Source organism: Globicephala melas, chromosome X (genome assembly GCF_963455315.2).
Source record: "Globicephala melas chromosome X, mGloMel1.2, whole genome shotgun sequence".
NCBI classification, from domain to species: Eukaryota; Metazoa; Chordata; class Mammalia; order Artiodactyla; family Delphinidae; genus Globicephala; species Globicephala melas.
Window position 1 is genome coordinate 23246521 of NC_083335.1, and position 26115 is coordinate 23272635.

The window sequence follows — 26115 nt, forward strand, 5'->3', positions numbered from 1 at the left end:
TATGTAATGGAAGGTTAAACAGATTCTTGAAACAACAAAAACACCCTTCAAAATGATCTATCTTTCCAGGGCAATACAAAAGGGGTTTGCCCATTTTTGTTTTGATTGCTTCAGCTTTAAACAGGAATGGTAATTTCAGTACACGGGCACTTTAGTACCTTGCATGAAAGCAAGACATCAATTGTTGAGATGTAATCAGAAAGTACATTGCCTTATGTTTTATTTCCTTTAATCATTCTTCTTCTTTGATGGAGTGCTGGGCTTTCTAATAGAAAAGAGGAGTTTTAGAATTGCAGGCTTAGAAGAATGGTTTAGAATAGCCATCTTAGTTTTTAAATTGGCAGGAGCCTGGTAATAACATGTCATTTTGAAGGTAATTGTTAACTATACCATTATATTAATATAAAAAAAATGGAGATCTATCTGTGAAAATAGATGTTAATAGCAAGTCTGCTATTTCCAAGCCCATACTTGGAAATATTTTTGAATGATATACCCTGTAGTGCATTGCTGAAATACTGACATGCTAAACAGTTGGTTTTCTCATTTATTAAAGAACATATCATGGTCTCATTGGTAGGATATTCAGTGAGTGATCATCAGGAGATTTCTTTTCAATGATGTTGTGCAACCGTCATGCCAGTTCTCATTCACTTTCTCCCAATTCATTTAAATTGCAGTATTGATCACATTGCAATTAAGTGTTTTTTGAGAAATGAAATTCCATCCTATTAATCTAACTTAATTAACTACTCTAAATCTTAAGAAATTTCTTTACTGCCTAATAAAGTTATTAATAAAATAAATAAGAAAGTAGTGAGCCTCAAGATATCTATCTCATGGTTCTACAATGACAGACCAATTTGTTGGGGCATAAGCTCATAGCTGGTCCTGCAGATCATATGTTGAAAAAATAGCCAGAAATCACCTTGTGAGGGAAAGTGAAATTACTTTAGATTTGAAATGCAAAGGCTATATGAGTATGGGATTTCTGTTTCCTGGAAGGCCCCTTCTAGGTTTATATTTGGTGCCATGGTTTTGTGCGTGTTTTACCCTCTTGTCTATTTTTGCCAGCAACGTTCCTATTTCAGAGTGATCAGTAGTTTCTGTTGTAGGACTGTGGGACTAAAAGTTGGAAGAAAACCGAGGGAGACATTTCAGGAAATGTTTAGGGAGAGTAACAGGTAGTCCGAGGAGATAGATAGCAGGGGTCATGGGAGAAAAAATAAGACTGGACAGGATAACTGCATTCATTCATTTGCTGTCAGTTACTTCAGCCTGACACATTGGCATGCCTTCTCACCACATGGCTTTTTTTTTTTTTTTTTTTATACCTGTCCTGGCTCATTCTGGGCAGACTTGAGCTATTTAGCACAGCAGTACTTGTTCCTTGGGTTTTCTGCCCAGGCTCAGCAGGTTTTCAAAATCATTGGAATTTGGACAAGGAAACTATAAAAGACTCAAAGCTTATTTTCAACATTTACTGAGCACTTATAACAACTTGGCCACAGGGATGGGCGCTGAAACGCAGGAAGGAGTAAGACAGAGGGTGCGCCTTCAAGGAGCTCATGTTCTAATGGGGAAGATAGAGAAGTAGTGAAAACCGTATCATACATGTGTCAAGTGTTATAACAGAGCTATGGAAAACTGCACATACAGAGGAGGAAGTAACTAATTCTGGCTGGATAGAGCATTGGGGAAGAACTGAGCTGAGCTTTGGAGGATAGGTAAGAATTTCCCAAACAAACAAGATGAGGAAGGCATTCAGGATAGAGGGACTAGCGAAGTACAAAAGCAGAGAGGAAGGACTTCCCTGGTGGTCCAGCAGTTAAGAATCTACCTTCCAGTGCAGGGGACGTGGGATCGATCCCTGGTCGAGGATCTAAGATCCCACATGCTGCACGTCAACTAGAGAGAAGCCCACGTGCCACAACAAAGACCTGACACAGCCATAAATAAATAAATAATTTTTTTTAAAAAGCAGAGAGGAATGGAAGCATGTGAAAATACTTGTAAATAGTTTGCTGTTGCTGAAGCTCGGGATACACATGAGAGGGCGATGAGACAGAAGGCTGAAGAAAGAGGCAAGCGCCAAATCATGAAGGGCTTTGTATTCCTTAATAATAAGGAATGGGCCCCTTACTCCACAGAGGGTATGGAACTATTAAAAGGTTTTCAGCCACAGATTGACATAATCTCTATGGCAGGAGTGTGGACAGTGGTTTGGAGATGGGTATGCATGGAGACCAGGAGACCCAGAATTTAAGACAAACTGAACGAAAGCAGTCGTGGTAGAAACGGAGACCATGAAACTGGTTCAACATATTTTAGGAGATAGACTCAATGGGGGTTTAGTAATTAATTAGGTTTAGAGAGTGAGGAAAAGAAGAGCCACAGTGGTGCCCACATTCCCAACTTGGGTAAATACACGCCTAGTGATACCTCGGAAGATCAGTGGGGAACACAGAAGGAGGAGGAGGGTTTGGTAGGGGAGTGCAGAAAAATAAAATAAAATAAAAATAACGAGTTCAGTGTTCAATTTGTTGAGTTTGAGGAACCTGTGAGGCATCCAAGTAAAGAGATCTACTAGGAAATTGCATGTCAGGTGAAAACTCTAGACTAGACAGGAGAAAGTTTCAGCATAGAGAGATGGGAGTTAAAGCCGTGGGAATGGATGAGATTGCCCAAAGAAAATGACTGCAGAGTATTTTCCAGCATTCTCATAAGTCAGTATCTCTATTTCCTGCACTGATGATAGTGAGATATGGTCCAAAAGAGTGGAAAATTCAAGTCCTTTTCTTATATCTTTGAAGTGCATTCTAGCAATATGATTTCTTTTCTTTTCACAGAAGTAGATTACCTTCCTGATTGTGTTTTGCTAAGGTTAATATTAAATTGACTGATACTCCCTTTTCACGAAGCCGTTGCATAGTGCGGGTGGTTTGAAGTCAGACAGGTGTGCGCCAGGCATCAGAAGAAAGCCAGCCAGAGATGAAAAATCAGCCATGGATGATTCACAGAGCCCAAAGTGAACAGGAGATCATTAAAAGTTAGTCATTAAATGCTCCATTGAGGCATTTAGAATCAACATTAAAAGGACTGGGTATATTACTCCATTTCACAGATGGGCAAACTGAGGCAAAGTGTTATGCTGCCATTTGTTGTAGCTGTGCAGTTAACTAAAACCTGGGGCAATGCGCTTCACTCTCAAGTTCTTTTATAGCAGGCCAACGCTCCTTCCTGCTTTGAACAATGAGAAATTAAAATATCACTGAGAATACTGTGTGGTAGTTTTTTTAATTCTTTTTTTTTTCCCTTGGATCTAGGAATCATACACAAAGGGAATGGAGAAAATATGTTCATTTCCCAGCAGCCTCCAGTCATATCAACCATAATGGGTAATGGACACCAACGGAGTGTTGCCTGCACCAACTGCAATGGCCTCGCCCACAACAACAAACTCTTTGCTCCCGTTGCCTTAGCTTCTGGCCCTGATGGTAGTGTGTATGTTGGTGACTTCAATTTTGTAAGGCGAATATTTCCCTCGGGAAACTCCGTTAGTATTTTGGAATTAAGGTAAGTCTCCTCTAATCTCTGTGTTTGCTTAGTGGATAAGGAAAAAGCAAGAATGAGAAAACAGGAAGAGACAAGGCATTGCCAGAAGGAGCAGAAAATGCAGTTGCCCATATTGTAGTACTGAGCTAAGATGCAGGAATAGGGGCACAGACATAGGTCACCATGGCTACTCGTACTTGAAGAAACCTTTGAGCACTGCTTTGGAGAACCAGGAAGTGTTGACATCGCTGTATGTGTGGCCTTCCCTGGGTGCATTCCTGTCACTGACGTGGATCTCAGTACTTCTGAGTGCTCAGGTAAGTCACTCAACCCGTGCTCTGGCCACTATGAAGACTGATCAGAAATATCTAGTATTCATTCTAGCAGGTAGAGGTGTTGTCAAATCCAAAAGGCTAAATTTTCTAAGTTCTCCAGGTCCAGTCTTTTGAAGTGATCAGTTCATCAAAAGGAAAATTGCCGTCTGTGTTTGTGTGACATTTTGAGGAAGGATTACTTTTTTATCCTTAAAAGCTCTAATCCATTGGAAAAAATGATTAAAGCATTCATCTTTAGGCTTTCTTCCTCTGTTTTAGGAATTTTCTTGAGAGTACAAAGTATTTTGGCACCTTTTGAAAGGAATTCATACCTTTTGGTATTTCATATTTTGAAGTTACACAAAGATAGCAAGTAAATAGACCATGGCTTAATCAGCTTTATTTCTCCCTTTCTAAGGATATAAGACCAAATATATGTCCCCTGGAGTCCTAGAAAAGGAAAACACCCTCTCTCATCCCAGTAGAGATAAACAGACCTGTTTCCCTTTCCCTGGGTAAACTGGTAGAGCCTTTCTTCTCATTGGTTATCACAGCTTTATCCCTGACACATGCCTTCAGGGCATTAGGCTGAAAATTTCCCTATGTTCCAGAAGACTTTGGTGCCACTCTATAAACTATTCCACAAAACAGTTCTTGCCTCATTCATCACCTCATTGACCTGAAAAGTAGTGACTGGGAGAATAGAGACAATGATGGAACAACTTGTATGTATGGAAGCACAGTCAAGACCAGTGAAAGCACATGCAAAATCTTGGGTCATTTTCATTTAATACTCATGTTGACACAAACGTGGAAATTTGAATACATAAGGATAGTCCTCGAAATTTTTCAGATTCTCGTGCTTTGCTTTGGAATCTACCTCCCGTTTCTCAGACTGAGTTAGTCTTTCATAGCTAGCTGGGGAAATCTTCTAGTCCCAAGCCCCCATCCATTTTTCACATTAATTCACTCCAGTTTTAATACATTTCTTAATTATAATTGCAAACGCTGTCATAGAGAACAAAGCTGTTAAATCCCTTGACTGATAAAAAAATAGATTGTAAAATTAAGATTTTATAAAGATAAAGCACATCTACAGAGTCTAGAGAGGTACTAATTCATAGCACCCTGCCCTAATCAAATGTTCATGTACCTCGGGACGTCATACCTCACCAGGATTTGTCATTACAAGCACTATATCCCTTTGGGTACCTACTTACTGGAAAGTCAATAAGGAAGGCCAAGATGGCTGTATGCCTGGATTTGCAAATGTTTTATACAACATTCTATGTTGTTTTCAAAATCCTAGGGAAGTTCTGTCCACCTGATGCCGAACATGGGTGGAGCACTGAACAATTCATTCACCATCTGAATATTTCCAGGCATGCAGATCTTGGCCATCGGGTAGACAGAGACCTTGTCTTGCTGACCCTATATAGCCAACCCTATAAAACCTATATAGCTAGCCCCTATATAGCTAACTCCTCAGAGGAAAAAACCATAGGATTATCTATAAAAACAAAAAAGAAAACCCAGCTAAATTTAGTCCCTTCCGTTGTAATTTAAATGCAAATTTACCTAAGGTGGAGCAATTGTCATTCATCAAGGAGATTCTCCCTCGTCAAGGATCCTTAACAGTTCACAAATTTGAATTTTAGTCCAAAGTACCTTATGACCTTCAACACAAAGTCATTTGAAGACTAAAGTAGAATAACTTGGACCCTAATTGCAGTGATTTTCTCAGTATAAAGGAAAATTCATTTCTGATGGCGTGAAGTATTTTCCAATCCCTCTATTCCTTCTTACTCCAAAACACTGCTCTCTCTCACTGTCACAGCTCTTCAAATGCATAGGCGAGTGCACACCATGAGCTCATAAACCCAGGCTCTCACTTAGCCTGAGTCTCCCTAGCTGACTCTTCTGAGCTGACTTCCTGTAGAGCAATTCTTCCTAACATTCTTTTTTTCTGTACGCGGGCCTCTCAGTGTTGTGGCCTCTCCCGTTGCGGAGCACAGGCTCCAGACACACAGGCTCAGCGGCCATGGCTCACGGGCCCAGCCGCTCCGCGGCATGTGGGATCTTCCCGGACCGGGGCACGAACCCGTGTCCCCTGCGTCGGCAGGGCGACTCTCAACCACTGCGCCACCAGGGAAGCCCCCTAACATTCTTTTGTAAAATTCTCAGATTTTTTTGAGAATCTATTGTATGTTATGTGCCTTCTCCCCAGAAAAAAACATTCACAAAAAATTCAGGGGTCACATATTTTCCCTCTCCCCACATTCCCCCCTCCTGTGGATGAAGCCCTTTCATAGACTCATGGTTAAGATTCCCTGCATTAGGTTCAAGAAGAAAAAAATAGTTCTTCCTTCTCTACTCCGACACTCCTCTGACTGGCCATCGGAGGAATAAGCTGATTGAATATATATATATATGATCATTTTGACCTAATTAACAGGTAACTCCCTATTTGACTGCAGTCAATACCATCCACCCAGTCTGTGACAGCAAACATTATCTGTCATGTTTACTCAGAAACTAATATAGCTCTTATTAGATTCACTTTTTTAAAAAAAGTATCTATCCTGATCGGTAGCCTATACTGTACACATTGCATCTTTCACATACAATTGGTGAATTTTTATATTTGCTTTGTAACTTTTCCAGGCTTAAACTTCCTGGGGAGAAATAAGTTGATATAAGGGGCTTTGCTAGCTTAACAACCATAATGTTCATTGAATTCTACTGTAGATAGACAGAAACTTCATTTTGTACCAGTTTTTGGTTGATGTTAAAATCAGTTAATTTAATTACCCCCCCTCCAGTGCATATTAGTCATTTTATTTGGTTGAGTCATCTGTTTCCTTGGAAACACAGACTATATATAGTCATTATGTTATTAGTTGCATTTAAAGCTGTGAATGAAAGAGCAATATCGTCAACAAGTTGTTACAGAAAGGGATACAGAACATTCTAGATCTTCACTCTCTGTCAGGTTATTCATTATATAACTTAACTACTCTGTTTTCTACTTTTCTATCTATAAAATTGGCTTCACGTTAATATTTGAGCATCCTCTTACATGTCTTATACGGTTTAACTTGTTTTAAGATCCACAGATGTGTACTTCTCAGCCCAGAGTTTGATGACATTTTGAGAGGACATAAAGCTTGCTCCTACTGGTTGCCCTTCTAGATTTCCTTCTCTTTCATCCTCTTGTTCCATTTTGGGCCACATTGAACAATTCCAGATGCCCCTTGACATTTCAAAGATTAGAAGACTATAGATTTTTCCTCTCAGCTCTACCGATCCAAACTGTCCCCAATTGAGTTTCTTTCATCTGACCTCAAAAATAATTTCATTTTCATTGTTGGATGATCATTTATTTCCTCAAGCTGATCCCCCATTGGCTGCATGGGGAGGGTAAGGAAAAGTCAGTTATGTGATTATTATTAGCAACATGCCAAGAACAACAATATTATTTCTTGTTATTTAAGTATATAGTATCCCTTTGCCTGTTTACTGCAGATGTCATCTGCACATATACATCTTAGTGCTTCCTTCCAGTGAGAAATTGAGATAAAATAATAAAGAAGGGAAGCTTATAAGATCATGCGATTAAACCCAAGGGAGTCTCAAAAATACATTCTGTGAAGATTTTTTTTTAAGATAGATTTATTTCCATATGAGATAGTTTAGGCCTAGGTATCCCTAGTGACTTGCTTCTCGTGTTAAAATTTTAAACACACACACATATTTCAGTAACGCAAAAGTGATATCACAGATTTGTGAGCTTAGCGATAGAAAGAGTCCATGGAGGTATCTGGTACAACGTAGTGCCCACTGCATCCCTGACGGTTGATCATCTCTACTTTGTTTGATCCTTTTCAATAACAGAAAACTTACGTATCTCTCTAGACAGTCCACTGCATCTTTGGAATGCTCTGTTGAAAATTCTTCCTTATATTGTCTTCATGAAACATCCACTCAGTAGTGGCAAATGTTAACATCTGAAGCACAGAAGCCACTTCCCTTGTTTACCTGAGAAACTTTCACAAGTGTAAAGACAGATTACCATAGGTTCCTGAGCTTTCTCTTCTTCATTCTCTACATCCCCAAGTCCTTCAACTATTTCTCATCAATTAATGGCTCTGTTTCCTCTTCCTTTGATTATGGCCTCAGGGTCATTTTTCAGTTTTCTAAAACTTACATGGATAGTTATATAAGTAAAAACAGGAGACACCATGTCAAGTGCTTTGCAAGAATTTAAGTATGAATATCCTCTTGCTCCCCTCTCATCTTCTAATTTCATGAATCTATTAGAAAACTTATTAAGCATAACTGGAAATGACTTATTCTTTATAAAAACCTCATGCTGTTATTCTTCAAGATGCTGTTATTCTCCAGATATTTATTTTGTCCTTTCATTAAAAATGAAAGAAAGAAAAAACAGTAAGAGCCTGGCAGATGCTTCTTGGTACCTTGAGTAATTTGGACTTGACAAATGTCAATGTGACATGAAAATTTCTCTTGAGATGTTACTGTTTCTTTTACAGTGACTGGTGAATATTTCCTACATTGTTCTCAGGACTCAACTCCTGTCATTGACTAGGTATTGAGTAGAACTGGAATAGCACCCATTTAGGGGCAGTTAGCATGCTGAGGGGCATATGGAATGTGGACTGTGAGGGCTTTGAAAATATCTGAGAAGTGACCAAGAACCTTCCTCTTGTCAGCAGCGCTGGAGCTACAAAGACAGAAACAAACTACACGTAGATGAAACAGGTGGTTACCTTCCCAGTGTAATCTCATGTATTAACATTGACACTCAAAGGCTCCCTTTACGTCACCCCAAAACATCTTCGCTGGCCTTCCACAGTGCCCCAATTTCCACTCTAAGAAATGTGTTCCTCTGAGTTGAGACATTGCCTCTCCAAGAGTCCCCAACACAGGAACCTGTGTTAGAATGACCCATCAAGCTAAAGTCATCATTAATCCCTGGGCATGGATTCGTTTGTGAGACTGCTTTTCAAACGAACTGCTAGCTGAAAGCAGGACCCTAAACACAAGACAGGTAAGTTGAGATAAGGCCAAGGGACAGAGCCAGAGAATGAGGACAGTCTTAGATGAGGGTTTGCTGAAGTTGGAAGATCTAAGAAGTCAACGAGTGGCAGGAGTGGGAACTCGGTCTTCAAAGGAAGACTACCATGGGACAATGAGCAGGCAGGGAAGTTCGTTCTTTGACTTCAGATATTTCTGGCTACGTATGAGGGAAGAAGCTGAAAACAGCATGAAGAACAAGCAAAGTGCTGCAACCAACACAGAGCAGGCCACGACTGGTCACGAGACAGCACCTCCGAAGTTGGCATGTCCCTTTTTTCTCCATCCCCCACCTCACTGAATATATAAAGAATAGGTCAGAAGTGATGCTAAGTGAAAGAAACCAGACACAAAAGGATACGTATTATATGATTCTGTTCATACGAAATGTCCAGAATAAGCAAATCCATAGAGGCAGAAAGCAGATTAATGGTTGCCTGGGGCTGGGGGAGCCGGGGAAATGGGGAACGACTGCTGATGGGCACGGGGTTTCCTCATGGGATGATGAAAATGTTCTGGAATTCAGTGATAGTGATGGTTGCACAACTCTATGAATGTACTGGAAACTGCTGAATTGCACTTTTTAGAAGCGTGAATTTTATGGTTTGTGAATTATATCTCAATAAAAAGTTTTTAATTAAAAAAGAATAGACAACCCTTTTAATCATGTAGGTCCTGAACAAAATCAAAGATCTACTTAAAGGTCCTACCATCAGGAGCATTTATTGCTCTAAAAAGATTCGCCATTCCACTCCTTTCTCCGAACTCACCGCAAGCTTCAAGTCAGTCAGTTGCCAGGTGGTGATGCCCGCTGATGGGCCCAGGCACTTGTGAAGCGCTCACACGCTGACACCTCAGCATGCAGTCCATTGCCAGCTAGACAGCAGACCGACTTTGGTGGTAGCTCAATCCTAAATCTTTAACTAAAAGTAATTCTGGGACAGAACAAGGTCACACACTGGAAATAAATTCCGTCATTTTCACTTCCTCCCTCTGAGATGCTAACGAGAGAAGCTGTTCTGCATAATATGGGACATCTTTCCAAATTCACAGTGACATTATTGGCAGGATCAGAAGAAGCTGCAAGAAACTCAGACCATCCCCCTCCCCACACCTTGCCATCACCTAAGAATTTCAGAACCCTTTGTAGCCACACAAATGGTTCTGTACCATGAGACTCTGTGGTAGACGAAACCATTGCTTTAATGAGATCCTTTTAGTATTTTTACAACTCAGCTTCCTTCAGGAAGATCAACCCTGTAATGGTGATTAGAGCCAGCCTCAAGCACACTCAGCCTGTAATTTAGAGACCATGAAAACAAGGAAGTGTCTGAAGACAAAAAAACTCAAAGAGGTTCAAATGTCTGGGGCCAGATTTCTAATCACATCTCCCCACCCTTACCTTTTGATCTTTTGTGTCAACCCAGGGGATACCCACCCTTTTGAGGTGGCCCCATGAAACAGAAAAGTCAGTGGATCCTCACCATAACCCAACTAGTAAAATCCCAGAAAGATTCTCTTTAGAAAGACTTGAATCAGTAGTTGCAGATGGCTTCAAAAGAAATCATTTTGTATCTTTTCTTCTTTCCTGATGTTCCAAAGAATAAGAACATTTTCTAGTTTAGATAAAAAGATTTGTTATCTTCATATTTTTCAAAATGACATAAGGGCCAGATTTAAAAGGATTTTAAAATTTAAATGACTATATTTCACAGATGATTATAGCCTTTTAATTCTGGGTAGATTTGACCCAAAGTCAGGCCTGTCCACGGACTGCGCTCCCGGGGTGAGAAGACCCATACCAGGTCGCAGAGTGAAATAGCCTAGGCAGTGCCCTGTGCCAAGAGGCTTACAGATCAGGGGCTCCCCAAAGCGTTCTGCTGCTTCTGACATAGTTCTGTTTTGCCCACCCCGGTTGCCCCCTTGGTGCATGGATAACTGGACAACACAAGGCCCTAGGAGTTTGATGTAAATGGTGTTTTATTGAAGCTATTTTGAGGCAGCAGTTTTGATGCCAGGGACATTCTATCATGGTCGAAGAGAAAACTTTTATACTTTCAATTTGTTAAATTGTTTAATATTGCTAAATAATGTGCTAATGTTCACAAGACATGTCCCTGTCTTATCTCTGCAATCATATAAGTGGCTTAAAGTTGGGTTTGGGATGTCTGTTGCACGCAAGACTTGATAATGAAAGAGTTTGCATTTTGATAAAGTGGCTTTCAAAATAACTAATAAGAACCTGCTGTATTAAAAAATAAATAAAATAAAATTCAAAAAAACAGAAAAACAAAATAGAGCCTAGAACAGTCAGACCCTTTGCAGTGGCTGCTTCTTCAAAACCTAGCCTAGTGGTTCTTAAACCTTATTCTGCATCAGAATCACCACCTGAGTTCGTTCAAAATGGAATTCCTGGGAATTCCACTCCCACTTCAAGGTCCTGATTCATATGACTGGGGAGAGCCCCAGGAAACTGCGTATGTGGCAAGAACCCAACCGATTCCAATGAAAACGGTCCCGAGTGAACTTTTTGAAAAAACTGCCTTAGAGCTTTGCCCACCCACCAAGCAGGATATTCAGTCACCTTGACACCATTTGGAGGAGCAGCCTGGAGGGATTGGGTCCACATCTGGAGGGATTGGCTTGCACATCTAAGTGATCCCTGTGGAGTCCCTCTAATAGCCACAAGCTGAGTTAGGAATTGAATGGGTGTGTCTGGTTAGGTTTGGCTTGTTGAATGACACTGATGACTCTCTGTTTGCTTTTACTTGCCACTCGTGGATACCTTGTGCACCCTAGAAACAGAGATACCAGACATAGGTAAGCAAATCACATGGGTGGCTACCTAATGCCCCTTCTTGCCTAAGACGCCACCTCCTAATAATGCGCTAACAGGGAAACTTCTTAAGTAAGGTTAAAGGCATAATGTGAACATGAACTTGGAAGTTATAACTCAGGTAAGTGTCTTCCAAAAGGAGAGAGCTCCACTAAGTGGGAATTTGCTGGAGGATCAAAATATACCAAAAAGAAAACAAGATAAGTGAAAGCTGGCCGTTCAGTACTTCATGGGAAAGCAAAACTTTCAGGCTTATGTTTTCCTTAGGTGATATCACAAGTGAGTCTGTAAGTTCAAATAGATTCGATGTTTTCAAGTTGCAGGTAGAGAGAGAGGTAGCACAGCAATCTTCCTGCTTCCAGGAATGTAGTTGACGTGTGTATTAAGAGAGAGTGCCCATGATGACCTTCTTGAATAAGATTTTTCCATTTTCCTCTTATGTGACCTCATGGTTTCTATTTTATCCCACCAAAAAAATAATAAACTTTAAACTGACCATTTACTGACAAGGGCACATAACTCTGAAATTAGTCATAATGAGTATTTGTATTCAATTTGTTTATGCATTACACTTGTCAAAACTGTTCTAAATTACCTGAAATTGCAAAGGAGAAAATTGAATTTGTTCACTTTCAAATGCCAATTGTCATCAAAATGGCGCTGGTAGGGTTTGTAATTTGGATTTTGTTTGGGAGATGCCACTTCCTAAATACCAGTGCACAAGATCAGCCTTGCTACTTTGGCATAACTGATTCCTTAAGCAAATTAAATTGGTTATCAAATTGCTTTCTGGGAAAATGTTGCCCAGTATTAATTATAAGCATTAATTGCCCATTTAACAATCTGTGTGATTTTAACTAGCATGAATGAAGGGATCTTTGCTAAGTTGAAGGGCATTGCTTGAATATAAAACGAACCAGAAGGTGACAATAAGTGTAACAACACTGAAGTTGTAAGAGAAATCTTCACGTATCTCAAATTACAATACGCGTTTAGACACAAGGGATTAGAACAAATTGGAATGTAGTCCAGTGGTTTTTCTTTCTCAGGTTTGGCATGTTTCCACAAAGTAGAAAGAAACAATCTCAAAAGAGCTGACGTGCACTTGGGAAATGGCATGAAATGGCAAGAAATTACATCTCAATATAAGAGACCTTCCTGACTGTTGGCTGTCAAGAAAATAACCATCAGATATGAATTTGGTGCGTTGGGCTGTTCTGTTTTCTAAAGGCCAGTGTGCAAAGTTTGAGAACAGCCTCGCTGAGCAACATAGTTAGAAGAAGACAGTAACGCTGATTTTTTTTTTTTTTTTTGCCACTTTCAGAACAAGACTATTCTTGTAGGTATTTATTTTGCATACACAGTCACATATGATCTAATCTAATATTAGTCCAAGCACAGGCTTGTTGGTGACCTTGGGCGAGCCTTCTATGTGTCTGGGTTTCCCCAGCTGAGGTTTGAGAAGAATGATAATTCCAACTTCCCTCACAGGCACATAGGGGATATTCGATAGTAAATGAAAGGAATGCATTCCAAAGTGCTTTTGTGCAAGTAACATTTCTCTTGGAAAAATAGCCTATGGACTTCTCCTAAACAAAACGCGATTGATCTGGCTCAGTTGAAACTTCCACAGACTGGCTACCAAAGTATTGAAGGTTATTTCAGGGAAGGGTTGTGACCCCTTCTGTATTCTAGAAAGATCTAAGGGCACTGGAAAAATTTTATTCTGAAGGCAAAAAGTGCAAGTAAATATGTCAAAACTTTTACTCAAACCCCTATTTAAGCAGTCTTTGCTACAGAGATGCTTTGTCTGATATGACTGCCAAATCAATTCTGGAATCTGTTGGGACCCTTTACAGTTTATTTACAGCAGCTGTCATGGTGGTTCCAGGGTTGAAGATGTCCCTGGAATCTACCGGATTCTCTTATTTGATGAAGGTAAGTAGAAAAAAATCAAGTATTCCGATTGGATTTGATTTTTTTCCAATTAAAACCATAAACTGGGTCTCAAATCAGTATTTGCCAGCCTTACTATCATTAATATAAATATGCTTAGAGGGCAAATGCAATTACAAATACAATCAGGAACATGCCAGTCCTTAAGAGTATCTTAATTATTCTAATGACCTTCTCCCCTCCATTTTGCTTGGCTAAGTAGCCAAGGCCCGAACTCCTCTATGTCTTAGTTAGTTTCATGTCCTGCAGTTTAGTCCAGCACTTCCTGAACATCAACCCTGTCAGACCCTCTGTTGGCACTGAGGTAGAGAGCGGAATAATGTTCTTTCCTGCAAAGAGTTCACAGTGTATCTGGAGAGAGAGAGATGTGGAAAAAATAGTGCTTACACCCAGCACTCAGATCTCAGTTTCTAATACCATTCTTCAATGAAAGGAACCAGGGGTCCTTGGAGAAATGATTCGTTCCAGTCCTGGAGCAGGGATTATACAAGATGAGCCTGCAACATCTTGTACTTCCAGAAAGTAAGGAAGTGCTCAAAAAAACCCAAAACGCACCGACATTGATGGGGGTTTATGAGGGGCACATAAGCCCACAGAAAGAGCTCCCAATGGCTAAAGCTGGAACAATTTGAGCAACAAAATAAAGTCACATTGGAGTTTAATGCAAAGTATAAAGCAAATATCCATGAGTCCATACTGATATAAATAAATGGTTGAGTTCATAAATAAATGGAGGAGAAAAGATAAGGTTCTCATGCAGAAGAACTCCAAATAATTTATGTAGCTACTCGACCCTCAAGGAGGTGGAGTATAACTCCCTACTCCTTAAGTGTTGCCTTGGCAGAATGACTTCCTTCCAAAGAATACAATGTGGAAAGTAAGAGAGAAAGTAAATTTGCAGAGGAGAAACTTGACAAACACTACCTCAGCCAGGTGATCGAGGTCAACATCAACAGTAAGTCATGTTGATATTACTACCCTTGATTTGATTTGATGAGAATGGCACTTTACCCTTGTGGTCTTCCTCCCCAAAACCTGTAGTCGCTGTCTAACTATGAGAAAAAAGAAAAATCAGACAACGATGCCGTGGGGGCATCCTACACAATATCTGACCTGTACTCCTTAAAACTATCAGGGTCATCAAAAACAAGGGAAGTCTAAGAAACTGTCACAGCCCAGGGGAGCCTAAGGAGACGAAGACTAAATATAACTTGGTATCCTAGGTGGAATCCTGAAACAGAAAAAGGATATTAATTAAAAACTAAGGAAATAGGAGTAAAGTATGGACTTCATAATTTAAAACAATAATGCTAATACAATGTGATAGCTGCTGCTAGGTCACGTGTCCCTCCTATCTGCTCATTTCTCTCCCTTTCTTCTTCTGTTGTAACACTTGGATTTATGACAGTCATAGCCTATTTACTGATCTGACTCCCCCACTAGACTGTGAGTTCCATGCAGCAAGGGGCTGTATTGGGCACACAGGTAGGTCTCCAGACCATAGCACAGTTCCTTGGCACATTGTTTGCACTTAGTAAATACTTCTGAATGACTTGAATAAATCCACAATACAGAAATGGTATTACCAAGCAAGGAGTGCAGCTGAGAGATGTCAGGACTAATGACGGTGGAGATAAAGAGAAGTGGGCAGATTGGAAAAGAGTTTAGGAGGTAGAATTTTTTTTTAATGATGTTTTACTGGATATGGGGAATGGCGGAAAGAAGGAGCAGTAAAGAATGGCTTCTGGTTTCTGGCTTAGACCATTGGGTGTGAGGCAGAGTGCTGTGCAGTGAGCACGTTAGAGATAAGACAAGATTACTCTCCTCCAAGCTCTCATGGTTTACTGGGGCATACCAATACATTTTTAAAAAAGTAATATGATGTGTGATCCCCGAGAATAGAGGTAAGCATAGTGCAAATAACCGAGCCTAGACATTTCCGGAAGGCTTTCTTCAGAAGATGATGCCTGAGTAAAGCCTTAAAAGGTTAAAGAGAATTAATTACTAAGTGAAGAAAGGAATGTGCACCACACTAAGGAACATTTAAACGTTTGTACAGTTTTTAAAGATGGGAACCAAATGATCAGAATAACCCTGGAGTCAGTATGGGGGAAAAATGGATTTAAGATTTCAAAAACACCTCCTATGGGCAGGACTATAGAAAATATTCCAGGCCACAGATGATAAGAGTTAGAACTAATGTGATGGCAGGAGGGACAAAGCTTCTGAAAGCTTGTTTTCAGGCACAATTAGGCACAATGTGGAGAGAAAAGGGGAGAGTAAGGGTTAGACTTCCATGTTGGGAGCTTGGATGATATCAGCAGTACAGGAACCTTAAGTTCAAGCAAAATGTCCCCCAAACCAAAGTTCCTGCAGCTATTGGAAAAATGATATTAGGAATAGTCAAAACTAATGAATGAGCTCAGCCATGTATGCAGATAAAAATAACACAAGATCCTATGTAAAATATGGAACTGAAGAGTTTCAGGAATACCAAAATCTGATCAAGGTAACTTGAATGTCACCTTTTGGAGGTATGGATGATTTTAATTATAACCAAGACAAGGTCAAATATGATCACTTCTGTTATGTCCTGAAAAAGAAAAAGTGTATTAGAGAAGTACGGTGGTCAGCTAACAAAAGGAAGCTTGGAGTGGAAGAGTATCTCCAGCACAGCCCTCCCTAAGACACACTCCTCACTTTTTGTACATGCCTTTCAATTTCCAGCAGCACCCTGGGAGGACAGTAGTGACTGCAAGTGAGGCAGGAAGCCCAGAAGACAAGAAGTAGGTTTTTGAAGGATGGGGAAGGCAGGAAGAGAATAACTTCTGTTTTGGATTTGTTGAGTTTGAGGTGACTTAGACATCCAGGCAGTCATCTAGTAGGTAATTGGAGAACTGAGGGGGGTATGAAAGGTATGTATGAGAAAAAGGATCTCCTGGGATTTTCTATCTTCTGCTTCTTTCTCTACCCCCAAATGGACGGTATTGGAATATCAGGAACATTACAGGTTAGCAGTACGCGCTGAATTATTTTTTAATCCCAGACCCATTACTAGAAAAACAAAGAGGTACCTATCGGCTCGGTACATAAGGAAGATACATTAATTCTTTTATCTCTTAAGAGAATTTTCCATTTGTGACAAAAGGCAGACCCCAGGGAGTGTATGCTGAACAAATTGCTTTGAATAACTTTACTTTTCTCTTCCTTAGCACAAGTCCTGCTCACAAATACTATCTGGCTATGGACCCTGTGTCTGAATCACTTTATCTATCAGACACCAATACCCGAAAAGTCTACAAGTTGAAATCTCTTGTGGAAACAAAAGACTTGTCCAAGAATTTTGAAGTGGTGGCAGGAACAGGAGATCAGTGCCTTCCCTTTGACCAGAGTCACTGTGGAGATGGAGGGAGAGCATCGGAAGCTTCACTGAACAGCCCTCGAGGTAAAAATAAAAAATCCTTTGGTTATCTAAACGTTTCATTTGACTTGGCAGAATCCTAAGATTGTTATCACACTGTAGTCTATCCGTCCCAATGTACCTCTGACAGACATCATCTCTGAAGTCTATCTCGGAAGATAGGCACACCCAGGACTAATTTTTAGCCCGTATGCATTAGTATAGTCATAACTGTTATTAAAATATTGGAATGCTTCTTTTCTGGTTGATAAATAGTTATTGCCCAGAACCCTCTGCCTCCCGGACACCCCAGCCTCTCCCCATGATCTCCTTCCTGGAAACTCCCAATAGTCCAACAACTAAAGGGTTAACTCCTGGCCAGCAGAGAGCCTCCAGGAGGAAGGCTTTAGCACTGTGGCCTGCACTGGTTTGGGGATCAGGTCTGTGCCACCTTCTACCACTTTCAAATATATTGAGTATCTCACAGACTTTAGACACTCCTGGCTTTTCCTTAACAACCAACCTTTAATGAACCTATCTTCCATTAATTTATCTAAATCATTCTTGAAGCTATTTATATTTTCAATTTATATCACCCCTAGTATAACAAATTCCAATTTTTTTTTTTTTTTTTTTTTTTTTTTTTTGGCCTTCTGTGAGAGCTCAGCCTTACTGTTATTTTTTTCTAAATTCAGCTTCTCAACCTTAAAGGGCCAACCCTCAATTCTGTTGCCTGGGATTTGTAAATAAACGTGTTCTCCCAGTCAGCTTCATGATTTTATAGACTTGGATCATATTCCCATCTTAGGCCACTAAGCTGAAGGATAGTCAACTTTTAAGTCTGTCGTCATATATCATCCACCCGATCTCCTTAATTATTTAATCATTCTTCTCTGTTCCTTCTCCAAGATGTTGTGTGTATGTGTACTTTTATTTCAGCAGGTTTTATGAAGTATTCATTGTAGTGGGTTTTAAGAACCCAATGTGTTTTTTCTTTTTAACTATTACACAAATAATACACAATTGTTGCAGAAAAATTAGAAAAGAGAGAACACAAAAAATGTTTTTAATTGAGGTCACGCATAATCCTACCACATCTAGAAAGCCACTGTTAACATTTTAGTGTATATCCTTCTAGACTTTTTTCTATGCATATCATATATTTTATTCTCTAATAATGGAATCGTATTATAGAATGCTGTTCTGTAATCTGCTTTTCATACGTAATGTATTATGAACACCTTTCCATGCCGAAAAATATAGTGAGGTCAATGTGTTTAATTTGTTAGATGGTCAACTTACTATTTCAAATATTAAGAGGTTACTCTTTAGCTATTTGACATTTGCCGTATGGGGATTAAATTTCAACTACAGTCGGAGTTTAAAGCCGTCCCTTTCTTCAACGCCATACTCAAGGCATGTGTCTTTCATAAAGCCCCTCTGGCTAACCCAGCCCATTAAATCTGAATTTCTTTAAGAGTGTCTCCACTACCCAATTAGCACCTGATTATATTTTGCCTTCTTTTACTTTCCAGTCCTTTCATGAATGGAGTGTTTTTTATTACCAAAGTGAGCTGCTTGAGATGAGAAACTATATCTAATATTTCTTTGGACTCTTCCCCACCTCCTCAGCAATATCTTGCACAGTGTGAGATCCACTACACATGCTTCTTATGTAATTGACCAATTAGGTAACTCTTATCCATACCCAAGTATTCCTAAGAGGAATTTCAATGGCACTTAAAGGGGATGACCTTTTTTCCCTAGGGGAACATAAGCGTCCCCACCCATAAGTATCATGGTAAAGTGTTTGGGAATGTTTCTTTTTTCCTCTTGTACCTGTGCTCCATCCTTACACATAGTAGGTCTGCAATAAATATTTGATGAGTGAATGCATAACTCGGGTGCAACATATAATCAGCTCATCTTTCAAGGAAATACGTCAGGCTGGGTCCCACCTTTTACACAGGTTTAAAACGCTTACAGGTATTATAAGGATTTCTGCATGAGAAATAGGGAGGAATCAAGCTTGTATTGTGCCTGAAATTGACACCCTCCTGAGTTGCTGCTGGTGTGAAAACCACTCATCTCACCTACCACATTCAACCTGCCACACAGGATGAATGTCAGCTTTTCCAAATAAAGCAAATAATTGGTTCACTGCAGCTCTGCTTTTTTTTTTTGGCTTGGAAAGCAGCAATAATAGAGTCCTGATGAGCAGGGTTTACATGAACTCTGGAAACGTCAGTAATGAGAGTGTCAAAATTTATATATCTATTAAAGTTAACATTAAACTAAGTTTTTCTTCTTGTCATAGCTAGTAGCGCATTTTCCTTTGGCTTGACTTACGCAACCTTCTATCTGAGCGTGGCTTTTACAGTAATCTGGTACACTATTCATCCCAAAGCAGTAAGGGGCCCTAAGAACAGCTGGCCCAGTCTTCAGACAGCTGAATGTCTAATCCATCCAAGACAGCTTTCACATAATGTACTAAAGCTGCTGTTGGCAACATCTGCTCTGATCCAGTGAGTGAATGAGGATGTTTAAAGGGAGGGAATGTGTGACTCACACTAAGTGTCCATCACACCTCCTTCAACCATATTCACAGTGTTTGAGGACCCTGTTAGTGATCTTCGAAATCACTCAGATGGCAGAACCTATGTCCAGACATCGGTTGATCTGAAAATGCTGGTCAGAACACTGAGGTGCCTAGCTAGGGCACCTATCTCCACGCTGAATCTAGACAGCACTTACCCTTGGCAGTGAATCAGAAGTGAGGTTCTCATTATATGGAATGCTGCAGGGCAATTTCGGAGACTTCCGTAGAGGAAGGAAATATGCAGGAAGTCATTAGGGCACGGTGGGCATATTGAGAGGAGAGTATTGCTAATTGCTAATTATGTCTTTGAGGTTCTCCTGCAGGTTCTTTATCTCTCAAGAAAGCCCAATTTGTTTGTTTTTTGGCTTTACAGCTACCATGAACATCAGCTCCTTCATCCCTCCCCCTTAGAAGACAGCAAATGTTTAATGGATTTCTTGAAGGAGAGGTTTGATTTTTCTCTCCACCTAGAAGCTAATAAAGAAAAGCTGTAGATCAGTAGAAAATGGAAATGTACATCTAGGGAGTATCATTTCTAGGTTAGGAAAGAGAGCTCGCTCTAAGACTTTAACAAGCAACATATTGCAATTACAGGCAGGCTCTCCAGCATGTCCTTAATTATGCAAGGTAAGTCAAATAAATGTTAATCTGCAAGACAGCTAATTTATTTTCTGAATCTATTCTAAAAATAGGATGAAATAAAATTTGCTTTTCAGATCATTTGTCCTAACATTGGAATAAATTATCAAGTGGGATTAAAACCAGTCAGCAAAAGGTCAGAAAAAAAAAAAGGTCAGAAGCCATGGGATTTTTTTTTTTTTTTTTTTTTTTTTGAGAAATGGCAGCAAATTGTGATGAATATTGGGTTAGGGAGCCTAGGCTTTCGTGTTCCATCCATGTAATGCCACTGTTTCTTGGAAAGTCACCGTACCTCCCTGAACGCTGAAATAGACTTAATGATGCCATTGACTAGTTTTGTTACATTGGACTAGTCATATACACACTGGGTCCTGAGATTGCTCAGTTGTAAACTGAAGGGCTTGGGATGATCTCCCTCCCAGCTCTAATGTATTAAAATAACCATAGCTCTAACTTACTTAGTGTCTACTGTGTGCTGTACACTGTGTTCGATATTTTACACAGGGTATCTCTAATCTTCACAATTCACAAGGTAAATAGTATTATCCCCATTGTAAAGATGAGGAGATAGAGGCTCACATACCTTAAGAAATTTATCTAGGGTCAGACAGTTTACAGATAACACTGGAATTCAAACCAGGTCTACCTGACTCCAAAACCCATGAGCTGGGGTGGGGGGCGGGGTAGCCTTCCCTTCAGCTAAAATCCATGATCTCTGTTGGCTTCTCTAGGAGGGTAGGAAATAGTGGAAAATGCTTTTCAATCTAATGACATGTATTCAGTGAAAACAAAATATTTTTATTTGGAAGATGAATGACTTTCAGTCCAGTTTCCTTTTCCTATTAAAACTATTCCTCTGATTTTTCTGACCCGATAGTATACCCATAGTGCACTCCATAGCATTTGCATAATCTGTAAATGGAATTGTTCAAATAAATCTCCAGGAAACATTGTCACATCTCTTTGGAAGATTCTGCAGTTAGCAACTTCAACTTTTTCTTAAGAGATGGAGTCAGGAAACCTTAACTTCATTAAACTGACTACAACTGGTAGCTAAAAATTGTGTTTAAAGGAAAAATGGAAGTACCCCTGAATAGAGTTTTATATAAGATAGCCCCTGGGTACTTCTCCTGGGAAGAAGTCTTTATCTGATCCAGTTTTACACACTTTGATTTGAATCCCAGTAAAGAGAAACATTTGCCATTTTACTCATCAGTACTTCAATGTAATGGGGCAAGGAAAAAAGTTTAGCAAAGAAGTTGATGGTGTGCTAATCCCTGGCATTGTATATGAGTTTGAACTGACTTTGCAAGATGCTTTTAAAACATGCATGGCTGATGTAGTTGAAACTTAGGTTCCATTTATTATTTTTACTGCAACGTTCTTTAATTCTACAGAGAACTCAAACTAATGAGTCATGTAATAGATGACCAAGTACTTAAGCAGAATGTGAAATGCTACTAGGTGGAGATATAAAATAAAATTTGTGACAAGCTGAATACATTTATTTTTTTTAAGTAGCTACAGAGGGTGAAGGAGCGACTGGACAGGATGAAATTAATCAATGACTTAATTTGGTCTTCTTGGACCTCACCATGGAGTATATTTCTATTTTCATGTGCATCTTTAAGCATAACTGACCTCAGAACTCAGCAGGAATTGGGCAGTATCCCCAGAAATGCAAACAGCCCTGGAGCCACTCCCAAGGAGGGAAATGATCCTTAAATCTTGATGGCTTCCGAAAGTGTTTTTAGGTTGTTCATGACACTAATCACACAGGAGTTCCTTTAACTTCATTGGCAATTAAGAAAGCTGGGTATGGTAAAGTCTAGACAAAAGCAATCTGTTTTTGTCCCTACCCAGATCTATCCGGGGTGCATCCTGGAGCTCTGCTGATTCCCCTGGTATCTAAATGCTATTCTGAAAGGCTAAACTTGGGGTTAGTGCAAAGATGGTAAAACTCTCATCAGTGACATCTTGTTCATGTAACTGGTATCTATGAGGGAGAGAGTGTAGTGCACAAACACACATGAGAATGTTCTTCTGGTTCTACTATGCAACTAGGGTGCAGTAAGACTTTTCCTAAATTCCTTTAGTACATGATCCATTATGGTGACGTAACCATTTGGATTGGCACCAGGGCCAGCCCTCACCAAAATTACAGGCAAGCTGCAGCACGAGTAAAATGAATGGTATATTTGGGAAATAATCCAGTATTATTAAAGTAAACATATTTGAGGGTAATAGGAGCAGGGCCAGAATCAGAAGTTTGCATTTTGTCCTGTAGGCAAAAGATTTGAAGCAGGAAAGTGACATGATCACTTGATGGATGCATTCTTGATAGATTGTTTTGTGACAGGGTAAATGCACAGGAGCAAGACTGGGGCAAAGAAATCATAGGGAATGCTAATATTTATAGGGTAGGCAATGGAAGAGCATCTAATGAAAGAGAGAGGAAATCTTCACAAGAAAAGGAAGTGAACAAAGAAAGCTTGGTGTCCAGGAAGCCAAGGGAATCCTTTGTTTCGAGAAGGTGTGAGAAACAATATCAGATGTGACACATTTGTAGCCATTGGATGAGGCACGGAGGAGCTCATTGGTGACCCTGCCTTTGGTGGTCTGAATGGTGGTAGAGGTGGAAGCCGGATTTCAGGCATTTGATGAGCCAGTGAGAGGTGAGGAAGTAAATATGATTAGTGAAGATCATTCTTCTGAGAGGCTTGGATGTGAAAGACAGAGTGATAAGTAGTAAGAGGACAGGGCGCTCAGGGGAGGCTTTTTCTGTGGGAGACATGGCAATGATGATAGGTAAATGGGAAGATACAGGAGACAGAGGATAAATGATGAAACCAGATCTTGAAGAAACTGGAGCAGGCCTTGAATGGGAGGGGAGATTGCAGAGACCATCCTAAGATAATGTGTAGGTGTGAGGCTGAGAACTTTGTAGATAGAAGGTGCTAGAAAGTTGATGGTACTCCATTCTGATAGCCTCAGTGTTCTAGAGAAGTGCGTCTATTCTGCTAAAAATGAGGAAGTACAGTTAGGCCTTGAGGTATGTGAGAATGGTTCGGAAACACCACTTAGTGAGGTCAGCTTTTTGGGTAAGATCAACATTCTATCACCCATGCCAAATTCCCAGCTCAGTGTCAAGGCATTTCTTGTGAGAACTTTCCTCCCACATCCTTGTCCTAGAATCAGAGGCATCTTGAGAAAAATATGTTTGACAAAGCCTTAGAATTCAGGCAAAATATTTGTTCCTTATTATTCAGTGATCCTGTGCTGTTTCCACTCCTGGGTATTTCCTTCCTAAACTATGTTATTGGTCTCTCAGTTTACGGTAGCTACACCTGATGACTTACTTAGTACCTATGATGCAACCAGAATGAGAGCTTAACTTGTTATTTGCACAGTTGGTCTAATGCATCTGCTTATGAATAGTCAAAAGATTTAGACCTTACATTATGTCAGCAGCTGGAATCTGAGAACCTTTCTTCCTTTTCTGTCACAATCCTAAAGCCATAAGCTTTTGGTGGAGAAGTCAGACAAAAGGAAGGCACTTATATCTAGCCTTGGCTAATTGGTCCAGGCCACATCCATGGTTAATACGGCGGAACTTGTATTAAGTTCATTCAGGTTTTATAAAGCCACAAATACATCATTAAATGACTTTTTCTTCTGCATTTATTTTAATTTTCATGCATGTATAGCATTCTAGCAAACAGATAATACTTTAGAGGCCAAATACCATGAGAGATAAGTGCCCAGGTTCTGGAGTCAAACAACTGGATGCAAATTCCAGATCCACCACTCATTAAATGTGTGACCTTGTGTAAGTCACCTAACTTCCCTGAGCTTCAGCTTCCTCATCTATGAAGTTAGAATAAGAGTAATAGTGCCTACATGAGAGTGTTTGGTAATGCCGGTGAAGTGCATTGTAAAGCACGGTGCCCAGCCTGTGGGGTGTACACATTAAGTGTTACCTGCCATTATGATCAGGCTTGCTGTTTGGTTGTTAATACTAATGCTGCTTATAATAGTGACCCAAGCGTGGAACAAGTTACTTTTAAAGGAGGCAAGTTCCAAATTGTCCAAGGAGACTTGGTCATTTGTAGGGTAGAATGGTGCCACAAAAGAAGCAGGAGTCAAGGTAGGGTGGGATTCGAGTATTACATGTGATTTGATTAGCTGATCCCTCCCGACCTTGAGATGCAGTAATTCTAGTGCTGGGTCTTTCCAACATGTTGTATTTTGAGGAGCCCCCTCACCAAGACCCATGTAACCAAAATAATTCCCTTAGCAGCCTACCATTAAATTCATTCCATGAGGGTTTTCTTCAGATGTGAACTTCAGTGTTGAATGCAGGATAATGCCTAGGAGAGCAACACATTAATTCCTCATTAAAACACTTTATGGGGGCTTTAAGGACATGGAGCACAGGATGGATGTGTTTGGAGAGATGAGATCACTGGAGGGGGACAAGCCAAGGTGGCAACTACTCCAGGTAGCATGAGGAAGGGCAGTGCTAGGTATCGGGCAGAAGGGCAGCAAAGTGGAGAGAGATGGGAGAATGACCATGATATACTTCTCTGCAGTATTGTCTAGAATGAAACTTCAACCCCTACAAATCAGGACAGACAGAACGGGATTATGATTCTTCCTCTTTTTATTTGAGATCACTAGCCCCCAAAACTTTCCTTATCACAGCTCGTCAGTGTCACATCACCTCAGCTGATTAAAAAAAGAACCCCCTCTCCATCAAACAAAAATGACAGGGATCACACACTAACAGACTGCAAATCACTAAAATCATATTTTGAGTGGTGTATTATGGTAACCTATAAATAACTAATTGCGTAAAATTGCTTTAGTAGTTTCTAGATGGCAGCTTTAATTAAAAGCACCAGAGACATTTAGAAGTTTAGAAATGGATGGCATGTAATTTGCCCTTTTACCAACCATAAAATGGTAATTAAGGAATTTGATTCACTTCTTCCTATTAAAAGTTTTATGAGAATAGCAAGTTCCTTCTAAATACAGTTTCTCTTCAGCAGAAGGTAGTACGTTTGCTCTATCAGTCTTCTCCAGCAGGGTAAGATGTTTTAATGTACAAATTCTTCAGAAGTTAATTAGGAAATTTCTTTCAATGCAAAATGTTTGTTTTTAAGGTTCTAAAACATGAAACTGTATTAGAGCTAAAGCTTTGATCATGGCCCCATATTGCTCCACCATCAGTACAAGATGGCCCAGTAATTTCAAGTTTACCAAATGCATGGAGCTGACTGTAAAATCAAAGAAATGAGGAAGTCATTTCCTGGTGAGTCTAGCATGCTTTGCTGATTCTTGAAGGAATCTGAAATCTACCGTGGGTTGACTTCCCAGGGAACCAAGAATATTCGCTCCACAACAGAGGAGTCATCAGAAGATGTTTTTAGCTTCATTGATCCTCCAGCCATACTGGATGAATTAGTAGAGTGTAAAACTCAAACAACATGCAGCAAACCTAGATAACTAAGGAAATCCATTATTTTAACATCATCACAGGCTAAAACACAGCTGGAAATGGAGTCAGGAAGCCCATTTTTATTTTATAATTGATCAATTAATTGCGTTTTTTGGCCATTTCAGACCAAGGATTAGAGATGGCACAACAGAGGGTATTTAGACCAGCATTCTGAAGGTACTAATGACTTAAGTTATATGCACATAAGACAACTGCTAA

At 39.9% G+C, this 26115-nt stretch overlaps 1 protein-coding gene across 2 annotated transcripts in view; it reads left to right on the plus strand.

Annotated features, from left to right (window-relative positions):
* The window catches only part of TENM1 (teneurin transmembrane protein 1), an 806315-nt gene that overhangs the window by 681075 nt on the left and 99125 nt on the right, over positions 1 to 26115 (plus strand). For both annotated transcript variants that reach the window (XM_060293028.1, XM_070044740.1), the window contains 3 exons: positions 3327 to 3576; positions 11766 to 11786; positions 16971 to 17203. In XM_060293028.1, the coding sequence (XP_060149011.1) occupies positions 3327 to 3576; positions 11766 to 11786; positions 16971 to 17203 (504 nt within the window). The remainder of the gene's footprint in view (positions 1 to 3326; positions 3577 to 11765; positions 11787 to 16970; positions 17204 to 26115) is intronic.